The sequence below is a fragment of the Mycteria americana genome, chromosome 2 (assembly GCF_035582795.1).
Source record: "Mycteria americana isolate JAX WOST 10 ecotype Jacksonville Zoo and Gardens chromosome 2, USCA_MyAme_1.0, whole genome shotgun sequence".
Taxonomy (NCBI): domain Eukaryota; kingdom Metazoa; phylum Chordata; class Aves; order Ciconiiformes; family Ciconiidae; genus Mycteria; species Mycteria americana.
This window is the reverse complement of record NC_134366.1, coordinates 44532903-44559143: the sequence shown is the minus strand read 5'-3', so window position 1 is coordinate 44559143 and position 26241 is coordinate 44532903. Positions and strand designations below refer to the sequence as shown.

General features: G+C 37.6%; 1 protein-coding gene across 4 annotated transcripts in view; it reads left to right on the top strand.

Moving 5' to 3' along the window:
- SLC4A7 (solute carrier family 4 member 7) overlaps positions 1 to 26241 on the top strand; it is a 100964-nt gene that overhangs the window by 18212 nt on the left and 56511 nt on the right. For 2 of the 4 annotated variants that reach the window (XM_075493191.1, XM_075493188.1), the window contains exon 2: positions 18480 to 18561. In XM_075493191.1, the coding sequence (XP_075349306.1) occupies positions 18480 to 18561 (82 nt within the window). Of the gene's footprint in view, positions 1 to 8764; positions 8871 to 18479; positions 18562 to 26241 lie in introns of those variants that run through there. The other 2 variants (XM_075493192.1, XM_075493189.1) reach the window with 2 other exon arrangements.

The following is a 26241-nucleotide window of genomic DNA, read 5'->3' as shown; positions in this document are numbered from 1 at the left end:
ATAGGTTAATTTCTTTGTGTGTGCCCTGACTTAAGTGAAGTAACACTGGAAAAAAGAGGTGGATATGCTTATAATATGCATTTGAGCTAGGCAAATGAAAACTTTATAATTAGAAACATGGGGAGTTGCCTAGAGGACAAGTATATTCAAATTCTTCCTATTTGAATATTTCTTTACATGTTGCTTTTGGCTGTAGGTGGGAAAGTTTCAGTATTACCAGTTTTAAATGTTGTTTCTCATATATCTCGTATTTAATTTTTCAGACTCTCTCCTATATCAGTTTGAGGTGGAAAATGGTCTTTTGGAATCATGGAGTGATGAAAGATTGGTTTGGTTGCTAAAAGCCTTCTAGTGAAGATGTTCTTCCCCCCAGAAAAACTAAGTTTAAACATTTGAAGTTATATTAATACATATATGATTAAGATATCTGATTGCAGAAATTAGTTTGCTATAGTAACGTATCTCCAGGGCTGTAAGCTGTAGTTGTTCCTATTTTCTATGTCACAGTAAAAGCAAGTTTGGATTATGTGTAGATGGCTTCTCTACAGATTTGATAGTATCAGAAACACGTGCTTATTCTGGAGACTTGGTTTCTAAATCATTAGAAGCATCATGCAAATTTTTTTTTTCTGCTTTCCCTATTTTCCCTTATCTGATGTCTGTAGAAAATTCATTTGTCTGCCAGCTGCAGTTGCCATTGTCTAGATCAACTCTTGCATTTTTTTCAGCATTTAAAAATTCTCTACTGGCTATGAAATTCTGGATTACAAATGTTAAGATAAAGTTCTTGTAGCCATCGGGTATAGCATATTTGATTCATATTGCTGGAAGGTCTTTTGCTTAGGTCTCCAGTCTGGATGAGGTATTTTATGTATTTGTCTTTACATTTGGTTTACTGTGTATTTGACTTAGTATTTTAGTTTTCTGTCTTTTAATGGGATCAATTATGTTCATAAGGACATCTTAAAGCTATTGAATCTCTTTTCAAGTTCAGGCAGAGAATGCGGGAGGAGAGTTTGTATCTTGGGGCATGACTTGATATATTGAAACCAGCTTTAGAGTTCCTAGGGCTGGTCAGCTGGTCAAAATCGCTATGGTTGCATCTCGGGGAGCGTGAGTCTGGTGTAAGCTTACTCTGCAAGTTCAAATTTGCCTTACAAGAAAATCATGGCAGTAGAATTTTTATGGGTAGACTTTATGCAAGGCTAGATACTTGTCTGTCTTCCAAAAGTCAATGTGAAAGCCAAAAGCCTGTCTAAATTCCTTGTTGTGCATGCTCTAATTTCACTTAAAATCAATCTGTCCTTGAGCTTGTATTTGTGCTACTAGATGGCAGTGTACAGATTAAGCTGCATGGAACTGTGGTCTGCCTGTGGCTGTATTAAGAAGACAGGTAACTTCTATTGCTTATTCCAAAATTATTAAAAATGCCTCTGTATTATTTGGGTAACCTTTTCAGAGAGCACCCTTTTTAGTAGTTGTTGGCTGGTTAGAACTCCCATGCAAACTCAAATGTTAATGGTCTCTGAAGTAGAGAATTCTTAAGTGTTTGTTAAACACATCAAGAGTACCTAATTTGCCTGCTGCATGTTGGATGCATTCAACTTTTTTTACTGAATAGCCCCTCAAGTCATATGTTTTACTGTAAGAGTCCTACAACATTAGTTTTTCCTCTTCAAAAGAGAAATGCGTGCATCTTTCTTAGAAGTACTATGTTCTAGATTGTCTTTTAAGTGGTTATTCGCAAAAGGAAAATTGTAATCACGTATTTAAAAAAAAATATTTCAGTAGTTGTTCTTGAGACAAAGGATGCAGTAGGTATGAAAGAGGTAGGTTTTCTCTTTTGGCTAATTTTTAGATCTCTGTCAGATTTTTCCCCTTGCATTTTGTCAATTGAACTTTCCTGTAAAGTACGTACCATGTACGATGGCATGCACGAATCTGTTGTGTCAGAATCAGCACCTTTTAAACTGACATCTCCCAGAACCTCCTGGTCAGACATAGCAAAAACATTACATTTCTTAGTGCATCAGAAAATCAGCTGCTTTCTCTCTTTAAACAGAAACAAAAGGAGCTCAGCTGTATAGCTTTAAATGATGTTAGACAAGGCAAATAAGAAATAAAGTGGATCCCCTTTTAAATGTCCCTTCAGTGATCCTTCCGAAGGATCTTAGGCCGGCTCCTAGAAGTTTACAGTTCTGACAGTTTTTTGTCTAGCAACATCTTCCCTTGTAAAGGTTATTTCAGACTTTTAAGATATTCTGTTGTGCTTTAGAATTGCAGGAGGAAAATGGAAGAAATTTCGGCAAGAACGTACACATCTTAAGATATGGCTTCATGCTAAGGCTGAGCTGGACTAATTAGTTCTTGGTATCGAAGGGGAGGTGTCATTCCCCCTTTGTCCTGTCTCCTTTCCCATAAGCTGATTCAACTTGTGAAGCTGGCAAAAAACAAACAAAAACTTCAAAAAACACCCAACGAACCAAACTAAAACTTGTCAGGGTTAGTTTTTGGAAATTAATGTTAACTGAGTTATATGTTTACTCTGTGATCAGGAAAGCATCAGATCTAATGAAAGGCAAGGATGTTATAATGTCTAGTCAAAATATTGTGAGAAGAAGAAGAAGAAGAAGGGAAAGTGGCATGAGTGGTATCTCTCCATTTCTCCAAGCTGTTAATTCTACCCAAGCTGAGATGTGAAGCTACAGCACTGAAGTGTGGCTCCACTACAGTCGAAGTCAGTCTCTGCTAGAGTTGCCCCGTGGTCCTGCCCTTCCTAATCCGGGCTCAGCAGTCTCACCCGTTCTGTGCACTGCCGGCACCTCACCAGTAATAAGTGGCGTCAGAACTGAAGTGGCAAAATATTGTCACCGCAGTTTTATTGCTGGATCCGTTCCCTGATCTGGTATGTTGTTGCTTCAGATGATGGCCAGCACTAGTTCAAAAATGGGAATTGCAGCTTTCTGTTACTGTCTGCCTTATTAATAAAATACATGTGGATTGCTAGAACTTACTTTTTTGGTAGCTGTGAATTTATCACGGTAGAGGCTTGCTAATACACTGGTAACTAGCTGACATTCAGCAGGTAACAGTAGTAAGAGTCTGAGTGGCATTCATGATGAATGTGGATTTTGGATGTCTTGAAGTTAGTCAGCATAATTTGGGAGATGTGATTTGTGGAGTGTATTTTGTATTAAAATAATCTGCAGACAACACCACCTGAATCCTGTATGTTACACCACTTGGAAAGTTAAAAATTTGTGATGAAATTCTGCCCCGTCATTCAAATTGCAGTGGTCATGAGCAGGCCCGGAGTTTTACTTCCATTCTGCCTGCCTTATTTTTAAGAAATGTTGTGGGCCAGCGGAGTGCTGATACCTCCTGCTCTATCAGTCCTGCTACTGATGTTGGAAACATTGTCTTACCTTCCCGTTATAGTTTGCTGAGCTTTGATTTGTAGGTAGTAATTTTTTTTCACTGTAAGAGTAAACATGTTGTCAGTAAATTATTACACAGATACTTGATATGACTGGGATGCAATTATATGAATAGAGGAGAATTCGAGAGACCGGGAAAGCTGAAGGTGAAGAGTTAAGCCTTAAATTTATGTGAATTGGTGAGATTCATGATCTTTCACTTTTCTGTGAAGAGAAAGACATGTAGGTGAATAATCATTCAAAAATTACAGCATTCATTGAAAGAGTAAATTTACTATTTATTAGCTGCTGATGTTGGTGTTCTTGTTAAGGAACTGTTCTGTGTGGATGTAGCTTGGTTTGGTTGAATTTGGAGGGTCTGTCCTAACTGGATAAGTGGATAATTTGACTCTTCTTTTTCCTTTTGTTTTTTTTTCTTTTTCCTTTTGTTTTTTTTTCTTTTTCCTTTTGTTTCTTTTCTTTTTCCTTTTGTTTCTTTTCTTTTTTCCCTTTTTGCTCCTGAGGATCTGCTGTCAGGGAAGGGCTTTTGTGTCCTTGTACTTCAAATAATGTCAGTAAAAACCAGATAATTTTATCTGTCCAGTATTCTGCTGCTTCATATCTGAACTCATCAGCTGTTCACTTCTGTGCCATCTGTCGTTCTAGGAGATGAATGTTTAGTATTTGTACAAGTGATTGTAGAGCATTTAAACATGTGGCCTTAATAGTGTTGAAACAGCCCTGGTTTATAGTTCTTGTGAACTTGCACAGTGATCTAAGACTTCTTTAGGATAAAGAAAAATTAGAATATCTCTCAAAAATGCTGCCAAAATGCCTGGAGATGAATTTAGGTAAAAGCAAGCGATGAGGGATATGTTGTAGCTGTAAAGTGAGGAGCTTTGAATTTAGAAAGCATCCTCATTCTTTTGGAGGGGAAAAAAACCACCACCAACAACAAAACAAAGCAAAAAACCCAACAACCCCCCAAAAACCCCAACAAATCAAATCACCCAAAACCCTCTAGCCTAGCTCAGTGCTATTTGCGTGGTGACCACATGCTCATACATGTTGAAGTGAAATTCTTGGTAGTGTTCTGTTTGAACATGGTGAATTTCTTCCATCTGTCTCTGCTGAGGGATGTTTTTGAGAAACAAGAAATAAGTAAAGTAATGTTTTCCTGCTTCATCAGTGTATCCAAACCAGGACTGCAGGGTGATTAATGAAGCGGTCTGTACAATAGAGTACATAGTAATCTTGCTGTTGACGATGGTTCAGATTACAAATTTCAGTGGTATCCTCTCTAGAGAGTAAGTATGCAGCTCTCAGAATGATGTGTAATTGTGTAATGTCAGGAGGGCTCAAACTAGCAATCTGCCTCATGCTCGCTCTCAGCATCCTGGTGGCTTGTGATAGCTGTCCTGCAATGCACTGAGAAACCCAGGAGTCTGCTACTGGGGCAATACACCAGAGAATATCTGCACAGAATTAATCTATCTTTTTCTTCCTCCCCCCTTTTTTTTTCCTTTCCTTTTTCTTTTTCTTTTTTTGGAAACACTTAGTTCTGTGTGTACGTGCCGATACAAACTGAAGCAAGCTGAAGCATGCTATGCAGATGTACCTCTTGGGAACTAGCTGTTATGTGGAAACTGTATTCTGAAAAATACTTGTAGGCAGTCAAACTCTTGGTTTTTATGAATAGTTTTATTTCATTAAATGCTGAGCCACTGCCTATGAAGGTTTCTGTGTTCCCTTGCTAAGGGAATAATGTCTCCTTAGAGGAGTAGCTTATATTTAATTCATGTGTAATAGAAAACTCGTAGGAAGCTGTTGTTCTTAATATGAGTTAGTAGGTTCCCATTTAATAAGAAGCTGAACAAAACCATCTATAGTGGTATTTGACATACTAACATTTGACAGTTTGTGTCATACAACTTGCTCCTGCATCATCTTAATCTCCTAGCACCTTTCCTCTTCTCCTGACTCCCCTGTGACCTGGGCCACCCACCCCCCCAATCCAAAATAAAGTCCCATTTAGAAGTATTGTCTTATAGTCTCATGGGTAAGTATTTCTTGGTTTTTATATTCTTTTCTAAAGAGAAGTACTTTGAGTTTGATACATGCTGTCCTTTGAGGTACAGCAAGAAAGGTGGCAGTGAACTGGGTTGGTTTTTTTGGACTGCAGTGTTAGAAAAGATTGTCGTGTTAATTTTGTATAATTTGTTCATATAAGGAAGGGTTACGTTTGGATTATGGATGCAACTTTAACACCCCACCCCCTGAAACAGTATTTTAAAGTATCAAGAGAAACCTCATACCCACATGTACCAATTTACAGGGCTAGATGTGTAGGTGTGTCAGTATGGCCTCCTTGCAAGCAAGAGAGCACTTGGCTTCCTTGTGTTCCTGTCTGGCTTGGTCTGATAGCTCTGGGCTTGAGCTCATGTGGTAAATCCTGCTGAGAGCACAGTGCTGCCCACCGCAGCTACTTTAAATAAAAACGTGCTCGTGCCCTGCCATCTTGGAATGGCAGATTAAGCACAGCTCTGCCTGCTAGAGGCTCTGCAGGCCCTGCAATAAGGCAGTTTACTGCCACTTCATGATAGACTGGGATCATAATTGCGCTCTCATTTTAAGAGCAAAATTTGGAGGCTAGGAAAGAAGAGGTTGTGGCTGTAGTAGTATATGTGGCTTGCTGGTGTGTTAACACTACAGTTGCTGTAAGATGTGATAGGGGTTATTTTTACAGATTGATACAGAAACTAGTCATAACAAGTGACATAAAAATTACTCGTCTAATCTATTGTAACCGTTTCTGCATTCCACCCCATGGTTAACAGAGGTTTTGGAATTAGTCCAATCTAGTTGACTTTGAGGGAATTTTTAATGGAAGCCTGTACTGCTTACAAGGAAACCATGGACTATGTATCGCTTGTGAAAAGATTAAAAGTTTTGCAAAGAGCTAAGAGCTCAGGCGAAATCTTTCTTTTCTATCTAGAGAATAGATGCATATTTTTTGGACCTGTGTTTCCAAAAAAGTGCTTTTATAGCTGGAGATAAGCTCAAATAAGTGGAACTTGAAGGGGTATAAAAGTGAAAATTATGAAGGAAAGATTCATGGACAAAGTGTATGTTTCATGATAGCTACTTCTGTTTCTTTTTCTTTAAAAAAAAAAAAAAAAAGGCTCTCATACACTTCATAAAGATTCTTTTGCAGCATCAAGCATATGGTTGAAATATTGCTGCAGCACAAATAGGTTTGCTCTGAGTTCTCACAGTGTTGTCACTGAACATGTTAAAGGATGTGATAATTTTGAATATATTTGCCTACAGTTTGTTTTAGAATACTTCTGTAGTTAAACATGTTGAGACGGTTGCAGTTTGAAGTTGCTGTGTTGTTCTCTAATGCGAAGCTTTTCCCTGGTATTTATTCTTAGGTAAGAGCAGACGTTTATCCACAAAGTATTTTGGTATGGGACTTAAAAGACAAAAACTTCCATCTGTTTGAAAAAAGCTTGTTTGTATTTTAGAATGTTGGATTTTTCAGCTTGGCTCTCCATGCACGTGTTCTTTGCTTTCTATTTTTTTTTAAATGAATAAAGCTTCTGAGTGGTGTGGGTGTTTTGTGTGGTGTTTTTTTTTTTTTTTTTTTGGTTCCAAGACTCAGTGACTATTAACTAGGAATTGGTGACGACAGACTAGAAAGAGATTTCAATAAACCGCTTCAGAGTGGTTTGTTTTTTTAAGTTTCCAAACCAAGTAAGTATTCTTTCCAAAACATATAAAAAACCAAAAAACAGAGGTGTGATTCCCAGCCCCCCCCATTCTATCCCAAAGGAATAGACAGCCTCCCCCCCCAACCAACCAACTTTTGTACTTTTAGAAATTGAAGTACTTCTAGTATGGATGTATGCTAAGGAAACTGCATTAAAGTGTGGGAGGGCCACCAGAACATAATTCAGCATAGCTGTTTCAGTATTCCTCTGAGTAGCTGAAGAACTGTATGGATCTGTGCTCTGCATTAGGAAAAGAATAGGTTTGGTTTAGGATGCTCAGTTGAGAAGAGGTCACTAAGAGTTAGGGTTTTGGATATTTTTGTTTAACTTTGTTCTTGCTATATGAAGCATTTAGTTTACAGTCATTTACATATAGCAACAGAGAGGCCTGCAATAGCTTGGAAGTGAAAAGATTCACACATATGTTAGAGTGAACATCTATTTAAAGAGTGGAAACAAACTACTTTTAAACTCTCTTGCCAGCACTATCTGAGAATACTTTTATTAGTCTATGGTTAGAGAATTTTCTGGACTGAGAAAGGCAGTGAGGGGAACTGACTGTGGTTTTCTTATTTCTGAACTACTAGGTGATAAATACCATCTTCGCAGTTGCACAGTATGTTTCGTTGGCTGGTGGTATTTGCCCCAAGTTTATGAACAGTATGTTATTTGTTTTGTTTTGTCCAAGTTGTTCGTTGGTTGGGGTGGCACCAGTCCAGCTTCATTACTAGAGTTCTTGTCATCCAAGAAGTAGGAATGAAGAAAAAAGAACAAGGAAGGCAGTGTCATGTCACGAAGGTTAAGTTATGGATAATGCCTTAAAGAGCTAGTTTTCCTATGCATTATATGATGGGACCAGGAGATTGAGATATGTCAGTGGTGAATAGGGGAAGAGTGAAATGAAAGTCTGAATTTGATCTGCCAGAGTGCAGGCTGCATTTTTCTAAGGTTGACTTAAGCAAGGAAAAAGTGTAGCTACTCATATCATACCTGAAACAGAGACCCATCTTACTCTGGAAGGAGACATGAAATTAATTGCAGCTAACAGCATGGCTTTTTTACCTCTTCAACAGGAAAAAAAAATAAAAAAGGATTTTTTAGTAAGCCCTGGTTTATTTTACTGAAGAAGAATATATGGCTTATGTCAAAGAACCTGCTTTGGAATGAGTATTCAATGAAAGGTCGATAATGCAGCTATAAACACACTTAGCAGATGTTTGACTTCTGGGTTGTTCTGTTCTGGGACCCGAGGTACAAACGTGCTTTCATTTTGAAGTGCTAATGAAGTCTTGGATCGGAGCAAAAATATAACCTTGGAGCTGTTCTTAGCTGCTGTTGATGCAGAAAATGTTAAGTCTCGAACTCTGTTTCAGTTCCTTTTTTGGTATTCTCTGAGCTGGAATTGAAGGCATGCCGTCTCGCCCATTCTGCTCTTGTGCGACCCTGCGGTAGCTGTGATCAGTGGCCTGGGAGATGAGAGACTTGCGAGGTAGCGATTGGCTGCGGGGATGGGGAGCAATTTGCCCGGAGTACATCTGTGTCGAGCAGAGCGAGCTAAAGCAGTCATGTATGCGCAGTCTCTGATCTCTTGGGAGGTTCATTACAGGGTCTCGTACAAGGGCATTCTCTGTTTCTGCACATCAGCATGGAAGAAGGTCGTCCGGGGAAGAAAATGCAACCTGTATGTAAATAGCAGCTGTATAACTTAATAATGGTTCGAATGTGCTTTCATGCGAGTGATATTTAGCAACTGTGTCTCAGAATGGTGTGCTACCTTAGACCCACTAGTTGTGGAAGAAATTTTTGAAAGATCTGGTAATAGAAATAATACTTGAAGTAGAGATTTCTGTATTAGGGAAGATATTTTCTATATAGTTAGAATTCATAGTAACCGGCTTAATCCAGAAGGAAAATACGCTTTTACAATCACGAGAGCATACTACCAGATTTTGAGAGTGGTTGAGTGTTGTGTTTTTTGTTTGTGTGGTTTTTTTTCTCTTCTGCGTTATTTTGAGTCAGCTTTTCTAAATTTGAAGGTTATCTGCTGTGGCTTTGAGTAATTCTGTGCAAGTATAGCAGGGAAGTTTCTGGTAAAGAATCTGGAAATAGCCTATTGATTGTTCCTTTTTAAAAAAAAGTGAACTTAATGAGCTGTGTAACTGAGGTGAAATGTTCATGGAGATGGTGTTTTCTTCAGACTTCAGTGGTGTAGCCACAAAACTCCGTTTGTGGGGATTTTTACAATGAAGCAGTGAACTCTAGTATTAGTGTTCCAAGCTGTTGCTTAGCTCTTAGGTGGGTAGTCTTTATCACTGCTATTTAACTGCAATGCAGTGTGTAATAGGGATTACTACTTTAGAGTTCCCTGGAAACTAAAATCTATGGGATGGAATTTTCCTAAGCCGTAAAGCTTTAAAGACCCCTGAATTGCTTTATATAAATTTTATAACACGACCACTAAATTTTCTATTTCCTTTTGTGAGTGTAAGAAGTAAGAGTTTCTTTTAGACATGTTAAAATGCATCTGATTGCAGTGGTCTTGTTTGTTAGGGTCTCTGTAGTACAGTGACTGATTTTTGATTTTCATTGTGGTGCTGCCTTCAGCTCTGGACATAGAACTCTACCAGGCACACATATGCCTAGAAGACTAGGGAAAGATCTGAGGTGGCTAGTTAGAAAGATTCTACTACTTTGCATACTATAGTCACAGGACTGTTCAATTTTGAATGAACAGTGCAATGTATAAACTATATACTTCACTCATTACAGTGTTATGCCTTCAAATTTAAAGAAACTTCAGTTTGGCTATTGGGAAACTGATTTTTTTTTTTTAACTGTAACTAGAAATTGAAGTGAATGGAGCTATGAATTTTTGAATGAAATTTAGTGCTGTGAGGCAGTGATAAAATACAACTTTGTAAAATGATTACTATAATGTTAGATACGCAACTTAGATATCTTGTGTTGGATTGGTGACATTATTTGCTAACTTTATGCGTGGTGGTAAATTTTCTGGCTTGCAGAACACGGGTTGAATTCAAGCAGGCTTCTAATTTTAATTGAATATTCTCTTGCATTTTAGTCATTCCTTAATATTAATCAAGCCATCTCTTTTTCTTGTGTTTGTTCTAACCCAATTTTTTTTTTTTACAAATTGCTGCAGCCAGTTGATGGCCAGTCACTACTGTGATCGGTCTCTTGTCAGTGTTTGTGCTTCCTTTTCTTTCTGACTTTCTCCCAATTTAATTTTGTGTTCTAACACAAGCACTTTGTGTTTACTGTCCAAAGAGTAGTGTCTGATTTGTCTGGGACATGGCTTGTCTTGCAGGTTGTGGCGCTCAGTGTGACAGTGGCGAGAGTAATGCCTGCTAGAACCACTGAAATAAAACTATTTATAAACATTAAATACTCAACTGTGCAGGAAGCAAAACATTAACATGTTTAGAACTGCTTTTTTCCAAAAGTGTGGTGTGAGGGGTTTTTTTGTTGTTGTGTGGTGTGCGTGTGTGTGGTTTTTTTTTTTTTTTTTAATTAACACACATACATTTCTTTACTGTCCTCCACATACAGTTTTGGAAAAGTAAAAGTAAAATGCAACTTCTGGAGAGTCTTATTGAAGTCTGTTGATGTCTGTTGGACATACTTGCCCAAACTGAAGGTTTGTATAGCTTCTGTGTTTTTTGTAAGTCTAGAAGCAGATTGGTCAGATGTATTTAGTAGGGTAAGCAGGGCAGTTAATTAGAGGATTAGTAGGCTACAAAAACTTCTCTAAATGTTCCTAACCTCTTCCGTTATAGCTATGATCTTACTGAAATCTAAGCATCAAACCTTTCCGTGAGGCTCTGAGTATTGCTTTGATTAGGAGGGATCTTCATTTACATGTGAGGATAGTTGTGTAAAATAGTAATTGTATAACCACAGATAAAATTCACAAGAAAAGGGGGGGAGGGAGGGGCAACACCAAAAGCCTTGAGCTGTAGTGGAGTCTTTCCTATAGTGTTTGAGCAATACTCACTGCTATGAGAGAAGGAGGGGAAAAAAAAATCTGGAAAGCAGCTGTTCCTGTGCAAATGAGACCATAGCAAATATGACCAAGGGGGAACCCATCAATATGGTATGTTTTGTATTTTAAAACTGGCAAGTGTTCTGTTTGTGAATTATTATTAATTTTACTCTCATCCGTATATATTTAGAGGGCAAGGCCAGCTAAAAATTGTATGCCAACAAAATGAGACAGGGTCCATTTATATTAGGTGCATTTTCCCTTGGTTGTTAGGTTGGTGTGCTTGATTTAGACCTGGTAGTGTTTCATCACTTTGGCAACTTCCGAAGATACAGTATTGCTATGTAGACCAATACTGTGCCCAAAGAACTTCAAACACATTTATAGGACCACTTGTGCAGTTCAGCTAAAGACCGTTTAATAGGCTGAATAATACCTTCACTTACTATTTAGAAAGAACTTTGATTTTTTTGTATCCTGGCTGTCCTTCAAGGAGGCAGCAACTGGAGATGCCTGCCCTCCTGCGCACCATAGGCTCATCTTACCTCTGGTTTAAAAGCAGAATCAATCTGACAGAGAAGTAAAACAATATATTTAGAACTTAAAGTACTGCTGTTAGTCATTCCTGCAGGTGAACCATGTCAAAAAGCCCTTCCTAACTTATTCACTCTTAACTAAGGCTACTTGATGCTCTGTATGGGTTGCAGTGGGAGAGCTATAGTGTAGACCTAGTGCTGATGATTGCCAGAGGTAGAATGATTGTCATTGAACTCTGCATATGGTAGTCACAGATGGCATTAAAAAATACGCTTTCTGGTTTCTTTTCTTATCACTTCCAGGGTTGCTGTCACTGGTAGACTTGTAGTCCTACAAAATTAGGAGACAACACTAGTCTTGTCTGATTTCCACCTCCCCCACCCCCCCAAAGTATTAGTGCTTATTAGCTTGCAGTTCTGGGAGATTGAATGGATAGAGAATAGGCTGTATGTGCATTCTGTAAATCAGAGATGTATTTTATTTCCTGACTACATGGAGTATTATGTGTGCTTAGAACAGAAATGCAGGCTTCTAAAACAAACCACTTAGTAAATGCTGCTGTGAAAATGAATTGTGAATTACCCTACTGGTTCTTAATTATTCTGAACAATGTATTTCAGTAGCTTGTGACAAAACAAATGAGTGTGTGTGTGTGTGTGTATATCTATAAAAAAGGTCAGTTTTAAAATATTTTATATATGTACATACACATATCTGGAAAACTGTTGCAAGATCAGGTTTTGTAGCTCCTCTTTAGTTATCTTTGAGATATGTGGTCAAAATTAAGTTTTTAATTTCTTTTTCCAGCTAAACATTTATTTTTCAAGCAGAGCAATATTGGTAATTTTTCTTGATTTAATTTTACTTTTTTGTTACTGGAGCCTTGATGGCTATCTTATCTGTCTTTTGAATGCAGATCCAACAAAGTGTGAGGCTAATGATACAACAAAAATACTGCTTTGACTGTGCTTCCTAGGTCTAGGTCAAGCCACCATTTTGAATTCTGTTTGCACTGATTTGTAAGTTTATTGGGAAGCTGCTGTAGGTCTCTACTGTTGTATCCTCTTGGAGACTGCATGCTGGGTTGGATGGATGGTTTGATCCAGCTTAACTGGTCCTGTGTACTGGTGATGAAAGAATGAAGAACAAAATGCACTGTGCAAAAATTGTCATTTGATCTTAGTATGTAAATCTACGATAGCATGCTATATAGGTTTACCAGTTGGGTCTGTAAGCAGTGTGCTCATGTTTTGAGAGGAATGGTTTGTTGGTGCCACATTCCAGCGTAAGAGCTAAATCCCATCTGCCAGATCTGGTGTCTCGACAAAGGCAGAGATGTATCCATGGGCTCTTGTGGGAAGGAGGGGGGGAAGCATTTGCCTTCAGTTCAAGCCAGAGAGGATGGGGTATAATTACAGTCATAGAGCAATACATATGTTCACTGTGATGGTGTAGGCAGTTGTAGTAGGCTAATATCAAAATTAGAAGTTTTAAACTCTTGGCCAGGGACAGATGTATAAGGGGAAAAACTAGATATGAACACACTTCCCCCGTTCCCCCTGCTTTTTTTTTTTTTTTTTTTTTTTTGGGGGGGGGGGGTGTTGTTTAGCGTTTGCATCTACTTGAATAAATGCTGCAGTGAAAGTTCTTTGTAGCATGAAAGTGGTAACATAATTTTTTTTTTGGGGGGGGGTTGCTGGTGGTGGTGGGTTTTTTTGTTTGTTTGTGTCCTCCTTTTTTTTTTTTTTTTGTTTGTGCCCCTACTTATTCCCGTGAACACTAGTGCTATCTCTTCTGGTGCTGCAAGTAGTTCCCAGCTCTGTTGGGGAGGAACTTTGGGTTGAGGGCAGGGATGTAAATGGAGCATATGAACATTGACTTAGCTAAGTAATGATTTTAAATGTTGAGCTCAAATTATTCTCAACACAATTACTGTATTACTCTTACATTTCAAAGGTTTACAGTTAACTGTATCACCCATTTCTATGATCACTATCACCAGAATGAGTTGACTGAACTACGTTTCAAGTTCCTTAAAAATGTGTTGCTAGCAAGTTGTATCCCTTGGAAGTGGTTATTCAGTGACGCACTTTGGCAGTGTGCCCATCTGAAGTCTGTCATGTGTATTTGACTGCTAAGGTTAGGCTAGTTGCACAGTGAGAAGAGCTTGTACAGATGACAGTGGAAAATTTCCTTTAGATTTAATATTCTGTGCGTCATATTTGTGCCAGTCCACTAGACAGTAACTGACACATGCTGCTGGAGGTTGACAACTGAATTCTTGCAAACTCACGTGCTTTCCTTAGTGATTCATGCAATTTAGGATTGACTTTTTTTTAAATACTACTTTTAAAAAACATAGCGTTCATATTTTAGATATGAAAAGTGTACTGTACTAAATGAAGACAAATGTTTGAGAAGGTAAATCAGTAAAGTGTAAACAATTTCTGGATGCTTGTTTATTTGCAATGAAAGAGGAATTACTCTTTTCTCCTGGACTGAGAAAAGACATTTGAAAATCCGAGGTGGCAAGAGGAATCCTACTGGGATTCTGCTAGAGCAAAGAGTATTTGAAAGTCTTGTCTGGTCTGCAACAGTTAAAAAGGGGTTTCATTTTCATGCTGGGGAAGGCTGGAAGGCTGAGAAGACATGTTGTATATGTAGGCATCTCTGGCTGAATATGAAGGTTTTACTGGAAGGTTATTTCTACAGTATCTTTGTGAATACCCACAAGTTCGGTGTTAGGAAGAAGTATACTTAGTGTATTTTAACAGAACGTACTAGGATTTGGTGTGGTGGTTGGGGTTTTTTTTTTTTTTGTTTTTTTTCCCCTTGAAGTACCCGGGATTTGTTCTGTTTTTATAAATGACCATCTCCTTGTGAAAAGGCAAACCAAAGGTAAAGGCTTAATCTCTCCCTAGGGCATCTTGGTTGCTGCTTGTGTTGGTATTTTTTCCCCTTCTTACTTGTTCTGTCTCTGTACTGAAAAGAGAAATTACATACATTCCAAGTTAGTATTAAATTTTACTTTGGCTCGTCTTCATCAGCTGTTTTTTGGGCATCTGTGGGATTATTGTACATTAAGTTTCACATGAAATGGATGGTAAACTTCAGAGGAATGCTTGCTCTAAGATGAAGTCATTCTCTGTGCCTAAGAAAGGGAAGTTGATGAGTTTGAAACAATCCCACCTCTCTTTGTTTCTGTATGTAAAAAGTTCAGAAAGTAAGAGAGATAAGAATGGGAATGTGTTTTGATTCAGCAACTGAAACAGTTTTCTCTCACTTTTGTGCCTTAAACTGACATGGTAGATCTTCTAGAATTACTGGAAGCCTGTGCCCTACAGACTTTATTTTTAGCAAGGGAAAGGTTGTAGCTTGGAATTAGCTTTATAGCGTATTTGGATATTTTGGTTTTTTTACCTAACCTAAGGCAAAAGTATCTTATGGTGGGATTTGCTATTGGCATCACAAACAGTTATGTTAAAATGATGCTTTGTGTTTTTCTAAACAAAAGCTGTAAATGATAGGCTTTCTTCATGTATGATATTTGTGGTTGCTGATGGCTTATTCTTGGAAGAGTCTTTGCATATGTTGAGTACTTTGAGATAGTGATAGAACGGTTTGCAAGGGCATGCATGCCTTTCTGTAATCTAATCTCAAAAGACATGTTACTTTCACATGATGTGGTTTTGAAAGCTGCTTCTGTATGTATAAGGTTGGAAAACCTCTGTTTCTAAAGCAAAGGGTGATAAATATTAATAACATGGTATAAGGCATACAGCAAGTACAGTTTCAAAATGTTATTGGGATATAAAATCTTCTCTTGCATGTCTATTTTCCACAGTACGTGTGTAATTTTCTACCAGTATGCAGTAGTCTGTATAATCTGGAAAAAAACCCTTGTCTTCCTTTATTACTCAAAAACTCTGTTTGGCAAGCTTTCAAGTGTCCTAAAAGGACTGGGGGTGGGGGGGAGTTAGGTACAGCATATTTCAGCAGTCTATGGCTGTAACCATGAACCTAATTATAGAAGAGGTTTTGATAGCAGTTTTCCTAATACTAGTTTTTTTCTCTCTCATATTATAAGACACTTAAGATAATTTAGAGGATTTGTAATACTTCATCTATTTCTGTCTCTGTTTTGAGTTTTCTGGTAACGTGCAGGATTTGTGTATACATCTGTTTCTGTAAACTGGAATGTACTACAGTCCTGTAATTTTCTATTTCTGTGTCACTGAGATAAATTGGAAAGTAGGTATGATTGACTCCTCCTCGGTAGTGTTATGGCCACAATGCAGTTAAATGTCTTGCTGTACTTATTTGGTGCCTCAAAAGATTGTTAACTTAAGCTATTTAATGCTGCTGCTTAGAGACCTCTTTTTGCTATTTGGTTTATGCATGTTAAATTTTTTTTTCCCAAGCTGTGTTGGAAAATACATCTTCAGTAAAGATAAGAGCCGAGACTCACTTTGCAACTGTGTTTTTCCCTACCTCTGGAATGGTTATCAAAGAGGCCTCTTTAATTTTGTTTTGGTGTGTAGGAGACAGGAATGTACTACTACCCCCCCCCCCCCCCCCCGCCCCATTACCATGACACTTTCTAAATTTCTGCTACTTCTTTAATAGGTCCTTGTAACATATTCATAGATTTGCCCATCAGACACAACTTTGGATTAATCCCCTGAATTTTTTAATTGTAGCTTTCTGGAGTGTGCGGGAGTTTTGATTTTTCTAACATGCATGCAAAACTACTTTTGCAATGCAGCAGTAGTGACAAAGTTAAATTACTGTGTAACGCCTTTCTTGAAAACCCCACTCTTAGGGGCACAGCTCAGAATCAACCCTTATTTAGTTTTCAGAGGTTTGTTCTGCCATGTGCCACTCTTCTTTTGTATCTTGCTTATTTACATAGTGCCAACTACTTTTATTTTTTATGTGGTCTAACTGTTTTTAACCTTTTTTTTTTTTTCCTTAACCTAATTGAATAATTTTTTTCCCTGTATGTGCCGTTGTCATCTTCATGGTCTTTAATCTACTTTCCTCAATAGTCAAACACAGGTTTGGATTTTTTGTGTGTGTGCATGTGCGCGCACAATACACTATAATAAATATTTATTTTAGAAAGACTAAGGAGTTATGTTTTCAAAAATCTTTTTTTTTTTTTCTTTCTGGTGGGGGTTGCTACAGTATGTTTTAACTTATAGCTGTTACACAGGTATGTTGTTTTTCATCCTTGTCACTTCCCTGTGAGATGACAAACCTGTTCTGTATTTAAACCATTGCACTATTGAGTAATTCTAAGATCAAAGTTTAGGTGAATATCAACACTGTTAGGGTTCCCAGTCCCTATAAGGCTCCTGATTTAGTCTTCCATTTCTTCCTTATGAAACCATTATCACAGATCCCATGTTGATCGATGATCACTGCTTCTGGCAGCAGCCCACTGGTGCATTTACAGATAGATTTATTTGTGGTGGATCTAGCTGTCATATGGCCACAAGAAAAGTCTGTTTGGTGAATTGATCCAATGGAAAACTAAGTTGTTTAAAAAAAAATAAATTAAAAAAATTAAAATCCATTGCTTCAGCTCTTTATATCTGACTTCATGATTGATAGATCTGACTTAAGGAAAAAAGTGTGTGCCCAAGGGAGCAGAAAGAGCAGGGACAGTATTCTTTAGCAGCTAGCCTACCGTTATACATAGTTAAATGTAAAGCAAAGCATTACCCTTAGGGTAGGCAGCAGTTCTTGTGGAGAACCAGTTCTGCCAGGAGCCTGTAGTTTGTAAGCTGTTACAAGTGGACTGTATTCTAAGGAATGCAAACACTTGGAGAAAGGCAACTTTAATGTTGTTTTGATGTTAAGTCTGAGATGAGATTATGAGATTTCTACTGCTCAGTTATTTTAAGGTTTATTTTTGTCAAGATTGAGCAAAAGGCAGTGTTTAAAGGTCTGCTTTAGTGATGTGCTAAATGTGATTAGAGGACAAATTCACAGATAATACTCATTCTTAAGCCTGTATCTATTTCAAATACTGTGCATTTGCGTTGTGAGTGGTATGGTTTCAGTAGTAATGGAATCTGAACAGATCCTCTTGCAACCGCAGTTTTCCAACTTGGTGCATTAAAAATGTGAATTAGATAGGGATGCAGTTAACAAGCTGTCTGTTGAAACCTGAGTGAAACAGTTATTTTGATCTTTCCAAAACTGTTGGTCTAGGAGAGATCCCCAAGTTGTGTAACGTAACTCTCTTGCCATCCCTTTATATAATCTTTGGTTCAGAAAAGCTTCTTATTTGTGCTGGAAAATCTCACATAGGAATTGTCCCCTAAGCAAATGGGTTCAAGATCTCTGAATGTTAACTTATGTAACTCTTTATAAATTTGCCAGTTATTTTATTGAAGTAGATTAATTGCTGTTGAATGTAAAACTAAAAGAATATTGCGCTCCTGAAACATACGTCCTGATCCTCGATATGATGAAATAAAGAGCATTGCAAAAGGAAATTGCATGGTATTTAGCATATCTGTTTCTTTACTCTGTTTTTCCTTCAGTACAGGGTAATGTTTTCTTGAAGAATTGGATGGGTAGATTTTCCATGACATTTTCTTTCTCAGTTTCTAAGAGGTGAAAATGTGTTGTTTTTAGAAAACTTTAACAAACAGCTTCAGAACTGCAGATTATATTTAGGAATGTAGAAAAAATTAGTTCTATTTTGTTTTAACTTAAACTTGTGTCTTGTTTCTTCAGGGTCATGATGAAGAAGCTGTTGTGGATATGGGCAAAATCAGCTCTACTATCAATACAAACTTTGAGAAAGAAGAACTAGAGAGTAAGTTTCTGGTGGTTTTCTGTTTGCTTAACATGCATTTTTTGCCTTGGGATAAAAAAGATCTATGTTCCTTCAAGTACAACCAGGATCGCTAAAAGGATTCAGAATTCTATGGCCATCATGAAATTCTAGGAGTAAAACCAGTGAACGGCAGATGACCTGTGCTGTTTTTTGTCTCTATGCATGCTAATGAATATTCACTGTTACTCAAATCTGTCATGGGGGAAAAAAAAATAAAAAAAGAAATTATGAAGTTTTCCAAGGAAAGCTTGCTTGTGAGATTGTAGGTTTGAAAAAGTGATTGCTGTCGGTAAGTAATTTCCCAGCGTGAATGATGTCAAGTTCTGCAGAATCAAAACTCAGAGAACAGGGGCCACGAGGGAGATGTTTGTTTTGTTTCCTGAACGTTAAGTGTCCTTGTGAGTGTGGTCATGCACTTCAAATACTGAGAGTCTGAACAGATAACAGTGCTTCTAGTTCTGTGGTAAACTGTACATTCTGCAGTCTGCTGTCAGTTAAAGCATTATGGAATCCTGTTAGTCTTCATTATTTGACTCAGGATCCTGCATTTAGCAACAAAAATGGCATTGAGTTAGTTTCATATAGCAAAATGCAAAATTATTACTTCATCTAAGATACAATTTCTTACTGGCTTGAAAAGGAAGTAGGTTGGGATGAAGATTCATGGATGCTATTTAGTGAAGCCAGAGCAAAAAGCTAGGGAGATCCAGTGTTAAAATCTTATTTATTCACCTCTCACATAGAATGTTCTGAAGCTTAATTAACATTCACAAAATGCTAGAAGACTATCAGTAGATCCACTAGGTAGTACTTCCTGAAACTACTGACTCTTACTGCTTCGGAACACCAGAGAGCCATTATAGCAGCAGTTTCTAGCTCAGAAAATTTGATTTAAGTTGCTGTCACATTTTCTTATACTGTGGTCTAACAAGAGACAGTTTAAAGTGATTAAAGTTGTTTGTTGCTGTTGCAGTCACACTCTTGCTCTGTTCCCTTCAGTCTGTTACTGCTTTCCATCTTGTACTGACACTTTTGTTTGTCCAACCCTACCATAAGCCTGGTTAAGTATGTTAAGCCAGCAGAAAATGTAACAGTCCTAACAAAGGAAAATAATAAGAAAGATCTCAGCAGTTGAGCACCCCAAATCAATTTGCCACACAGATGGATGTCTGCCAGTGCTGAGAGGAGGAAGTGTGAGTATGAGGCTGAGACGTGCAGTGGTGGAGGCTGCAACAACACCAATTTAGATAGGGTTGAGCTGTGGTGAAACCACTGCTGTGTCTGTTTCTGCAGTTAAATCTTCAGTGGAGATTTAAGCTGTCTCCTCCTTCATTTCCTTCTCTTGCTTTTCTCTGGGAGATGACCCAGAAAAAAACTTCTGAGCGTTTTACAGGGAGGCAGGGGTTAAGGGGAAGCAGGCATTCAGCTGGAGTAGTTTGCTGTGCAGCAGTATGAACAGCTGTAATGTCTCAACCACGAAGAATGACATGGGAACTTGTAGCCACATCACTTCCCCAGTCTCTTTTGTAGCACATTCGCAGGAGTGCTTCAGCTAATACAACACTGTAGTTACATGAGATACCGGGTGGGAAGGCAGGCTGCTTGAGGCAATTTAAGCACTTGTATTGCTGACTGTGGAAAATACCCCTGTCTTACCCATGGCCAAAGAATAAATTACGATAAAACCAAGACTTCTGTTTCATGAGCAATTGAGTCAACATAACAGCTGTTGAAAGGAGGACATGAGGAGATCTCACTGTCCTCACCTTGCTCTTAGCCATGCAGCCTTATCTTTCCTTTGGCTACCTCTCACTCTCTTTGGAGTGACCCAGTGTAAGTGTCTCAACGCAAGAGAGGGCTGGCTATACAGAGGTTAAAAAATAACTAATAAGTATCTGACAAGAAAAATGTATTGCAGTAGGATTATCACATACCCGAAGCTTCATATAGGCACACATTTTCACACAGAAGTAGGAATTATTTTTGGCAATTACGTATATTTTTTGTAGTATCTTATGTATTTGCAAGAAAATTGGTCCTTTTTTTTTTTTTTTTTTTTTTTTTAAATGGTAGAATGGGAAAAGGGAGGGATGGCATGTATTTTGACTTTTACCAGTGGAAACCGTTTCGAAGAACAAACAAGAAGTTTTTCCTTTCCTGTTCGAAAGAGAAAGGTGTGCAAGTACAGTTGTTCATGACTCATATAGTTATCTTCTCTGAGATTCACCAAAAGAGATTCTTTAGATTCAGGGTGTTTTAGAGGGTAAATTTATGTGAACTTAACAGCTCTGTTTGTTTATGAGATCATTATTTATAAGCTATTATGATTAAAGTAGGTATGTGGGATCTTTGGGTTTTGTTTTTAATTCTGATATTAAAACCTTACAAGGGGAGCAATGGAATTGTTAGCTGCAAGCAGCCAAAAACCTCTGGATAGTATTATTTTTCATTGCTGACTTGTGAACATTTTCTTGTAAGCTTAGGAATACCTATAGTCAAGCATTAGGTATTGTAAGTGTTTTAAGACCTGAAACTGTTTCAGTCCAGTCTTCCAACTTGTTTTTCTGGTGACTTGAAAAGGAGTTCTAGGAATTTGGAACCCTTCCAGAAGTGTGTGTTGATTCATTTTCAAGGAGAGGCAGCAAGCAGTTAATTCAGTTCAGCTATGATGTGGAGCACCAAACCTTTAAGAGCCAGCATGGACAGGTGATATTTAACTTCTTTAAAGCCTGTACAAACTAATGTTGATTGGTTTGATGCTGTAGAAGGCATAATTTTGCTACTAATACTAAAGCAAAGGTTTCTTGCTGTTGTCAGTATTGGATACTTCTGTTTTCTTGAAGTTTTGAGATGAAGTATTAATGGTGAGAGGGCCAGATGCTAAAGGGGAAAATAGATCTTGGAGTTAGGGCTTCCCAAGTTCTGCATTCTATTTATGGTGGCTGGAAAAGTGTGGTACATATCCGGAGTGACAGTATTTAGGTTAGAAAGGTTAGGCACGGGCTGCTTGTTTCGCAACTCTCTTCCTGTAAAAGGGAAATGGGTAGAGATGGTAAACTGCAATTGTGGGCAGACTGTGTGTGTACTAAATAAAGGTACTGCTCTTCACTGAAGCTGTAAGGCCTTACTTTTGAAATAGCAAATGTCAGTTTACAGAAGAGCTAGAAAGGGGAATAACATCCTAAAATAACATTTTTAAGAGCACCTAATGTTCTTAACTTGGTGCCAGACTCTTTGAGCTGCAATGGATGAGAGTAATAACAAAGTAAGGCAGGAGTTGGAAGTAAGGCAAGAATAGTAATGGCAGAGGTGTTTCATGCCATCTTGTAAAAGGCATTTTCTGTTAAGAACCATGTTTAAGGAAAGCTTTCTTAAACCTGAGTTAATATGTTTGGCTTGATATTACCAGGACCTATCTTTTTAAATGTGTAGTTTTCCACCTTGATTTGAGGATACATTTACTAGATACAGTTTAAGGGAAAAGGGATATATTCTGTTCTTATTAGCAGACCAGTTACAGGCATAGCAAAGATAAGGAGTTTACACATAACAGAAGTCTTGTTCCAGAAACAATCTGAGGTCAAGAGTGTATGTCTCAGTAGACTAGTTTTCTGTGGCATAAATCCAAGAAGCAGCTTTCAAGAGTTAAGATGATTTAATAGCTGCTCTACTCTCACACTATCCTGTGGCAGGTGTAAGTAGTATTTACATTTCAAGTGACCCTATTATCTCTGATACCTTGGTTTAGAGCCTTATTTTTCCTTTAAGAAAACAGCTGTGCTTTTTAGTTAATCTTAGTTGATAAGGACAGGTAATTAAATAATCCTGCATTCCCCCCCCCCCCCCCCCCCGAAATGGATATTGTATATCTAAGTGGAAAACTTGTTCTACAAGTGTTTTGCAGTTTAATGTGTTATGAGTAGTTAGAAATTGTTTCAGTATTAGGAAGGGGTTTTGGGGAACTAAGAGAACTTATACAGCAACTTGTAGTAGAATGTACTGCTAAGATTTTTTTCAGGTGGCAAGTTTACTATTATTCTACCTTTTAGATGCATCTAAATTGCAACTGTTCAAAACCCCCTGAATAGTTCCTGTAAAAACTTTCAAGAAAACAAGTTTTACAGGAGCAGGTAAACACAAGTAATACCACAGGACATTGTAGCTGCTGGCACTTTAAGATTGTGCTCAGTATTTACGTTTTTATGTTCTATAATAGGCTGTAGTAATTTAGAGAGGCACTACAGAAGAGGTTTCTTACGGTTCTCAAACTACAGAATGAGTGCTTGAACCTTTAAGAGACCCTTTAATGGTCTAGAAAAGAACTGTGTTTAACAGAAAAAAGAATTTTGAAATGCTATTTCTCATGAATTTGTATCTTTTTATGTGGTCAAAAAGTAGAAAAATGTGTAACTGCTCCTGAAAACAAAAATGTTTTAGGATGGTCATTAATGATTCTTGCAGACTACCGTCCATCCATCCTCTCTAGTGATACGCCTGAATTGGAAAGGTCTTGCCTGCTCCTTAGTTTGGGTTGAACTGAGAGCAAGCAAAAACATGTCAGTTCAGATACAGTATAGCTAGTCAGGTACATGAGACATGCTCCGAGTCATATGCAACATCAACAAAATGTTCACTTGCACCAGTTGTGCTAGTAGCTGGTGCAGGATAAATTGTTTTGTCCTTATTGTTCAGAAATAGATGTTAGCTGTGCTCAGTACTTCCCTATAAGTCACAAAAATTGAGGGTGTTTTCCTAATGTGATTTTTAACGCAATCTTGATTAAGTGAATTTTGGAATGAGGCTGCATTGCTACACCTTCGTCACGTGCGTTGGAAATTCAGTTATAGTGTCTTTTGCAGTGGGAATCCTGCATTATACAGTCCACGGGCCAGTTCCTCAGGACTTCTTGTTCTGTTCATTTATGTAATGTTCAGACTTCTGTGTAGAGAGAATAATTGTCCTCAACTTATTTTATTTTATTATTTGTGGTGTTTGTCACAAAGGTAAATCCTTAACAAATGCTATCAAAACTGTGTTCAGACTGCTGTTTGAGAGGGAAAGTTGGCAACCTGAGTGCGTAGACATAAAACTCAATAGGGCACCCAAAGTGTCTAGACACAATTTTCAGTGTTGATGTGTCATTGGTTTTGGAGGCAGGGAGTTATTTCTAATTTCTAGAACAATATTTTTGGAAGTTGCTTCTGATTCTGCCAAACACAGTACTTATAAATTACTATAAGTTCGGAAATTTTTACTTACATGTTAAATTACTTGCAAGTTACTGGAAAGACATACTGTAAGCTCCCGGCAAGTGAAGCTTAAGAGCAGTTACTTGAGACAAGATACTTCTTTCTTTTTTTACATTATGAGACTTCTTGATGGTAGCCTAACAAGAGCTGAGTATAAAAAGAAGCATAGACTAAAGCACCCTAAAATTCATATTCTTTAGCTAGATAACAATTGTATAAACTTAAAACAACTAAAAATTTTTTTCTTGATACCACCATTATCCTCATCCTTGAGGGAAATTACTCATTATTCTACAAACAGATCTTCTTAACGAGTGTCCTTGAGACATGTGTTAATTTCTTATTTGTGGAATGTTCTCAACAGCTAAGGAACCCTTCTGCATACCCCAGTTGATGAATGGCTGTTGACAGGATGTTTTATCTTGCTAAAGACTACATTATCCAACTTCACAATCTTTTTGACTGACTTGGGACTGAGTAGTAGTATTCGTACTGAAACAAAGTCAACATTTTTGCATGTATTGCAAGTCATTCATAAGAATAACCATAGTATTACTATTTTGATTTTATTTAAAAGATACTGTTTAGTGTATGTATGATGTTTAAATGTGTGTGGTATTCTATTCTGCTTTAGAGTAAGGAAAATGTTCTCAGAGAAGACAGCTTTTGTAGTGACTTAGATCTATTCAATATTATGATCTAGGTGTTGCTTTATGGGAAACATAGACTGGTAATTTCAGTGACTTCTGCATGGGAACTTCTGCATACATTTGTAGGGAATCATAAAATTCATTTTAGCTATGCTTCGCTTCTTATGTAGCCAATTTAAAGTAGAAGATCTTTATATAAATATTGAACCTTAAGTGAAAATAATCTTTGAAGGACGTGATGCAGCGAAGTATAAGTTTTTCAATATGCAGCTGCTCTTTCTGTAGAGGTAGAAGGCAGTACTGAATATGCATACCCTTGAATTGTTACAATTTCTAACAAGTAAGGCTAGATTACCTAATATTCACCCTTCAAAATGGACAAAACTGTTCAATTGCATTGTCTATCCTCTAGTAGTGGTTTTTCAAAGTGAATCAGTGTTTAACCTTGAATGAGTTCATGAGAACATCTGCAGCAAACAGTAACTTTGCTTATACTTAAATCTGTAAAATCCATTTTGGGAAATGTCCATGCTAATTTTAGCATTTCTTCTTAAAACAGAGTTGTTTTTAAAATGGATGCCATTCAGAACAAATGCCTTTTACATAAAGTTGTAAAATAAATATTTAATGTAAAATAGACTAAGATGGAAGCAAAGCTTTTTAAAAGTTTATGACATAAACTATGTCCTAACATTTTTTTATTTTCAAACTTCTTTTATCTGAGAGAACATTATGTAATGTTTCTGTTCTGACTGCATCAGAAATTTCGTAAAAAGGTAACTAAATGCAGTTTATAATCTGAAATGTACGTAAAATTGTTATTAAAGTAGTAGGGCCATAAAACTGAAGTTTTACCACACAGCACCAATTGAAACTTAAAACTTTCAGTGAATTTGACGGCCCCAGATTGCTCAAATTTAAAATTTTTGAGATGAGGCAGAAGAAATAGGAGACTGTACTTGATTCTGCAGCCTGTTGTGTTTTGATGGCTTTTCATAACATTTATCTTACTATTTTTAATCCTTTTAAAACCAGTTGTTGCAAAAATTGGCTAAACGTGTGACTTGATGGATGTCGGAAGTCTTTCTGAATGGATCACTTCTCCATTTGTAATTCACTAAAAGCTAATGTTTCACAGCAGTTAAAGCTTTTAAAGTGCGAAGGTTTTTTTTTTTTTAATTTCTGAACACTTCTTATTTTATAAAGAAAGTGTGAAAGTTTGAGTTTTTCTCAGAAAGGGTAACCCTTACGTGAGGCAAGATTCTCTCTAATATTTTTCGTATCTTAAAATATCAGGAAACAGATGCATTTGGGGGCAAGCTGACCCATTTAAAGATGTGTGCAGCAGTTGAGAGGTGTGCGGTCAAATTTGTAATGAGAATGTATTTGTGACCCATTAATGGAGTTGGAAAATCTTCTTTTCAAATGTTTCTTTTGAAATACTTTACAAGCACAGTGTTAACGAACGTGGAAGCCTCATGTCCTTACAGGGTATGGCATCCATGAAGGCCTGAGAATGGTGGTTTCTTTATTAATGGACAAAGAGCCTATCTTCATGGGAGCCCTTCTTAGTGGGACTTCTGCTTGAATTGCATGTTTCTAGGTTTTGTCCCCTCCAACAGAAACAACCCTTTCAAATTACCTTGGGTATGTATCCTTTTTCCCGAGCTCTGCTGCAGAGCCAGGCTGGACCAAGAACCTTCAGCTCAGATAAAGCGTGGGGCCCAGCTGCGGTCTGACTTGGGCGTACGATGCAAGGG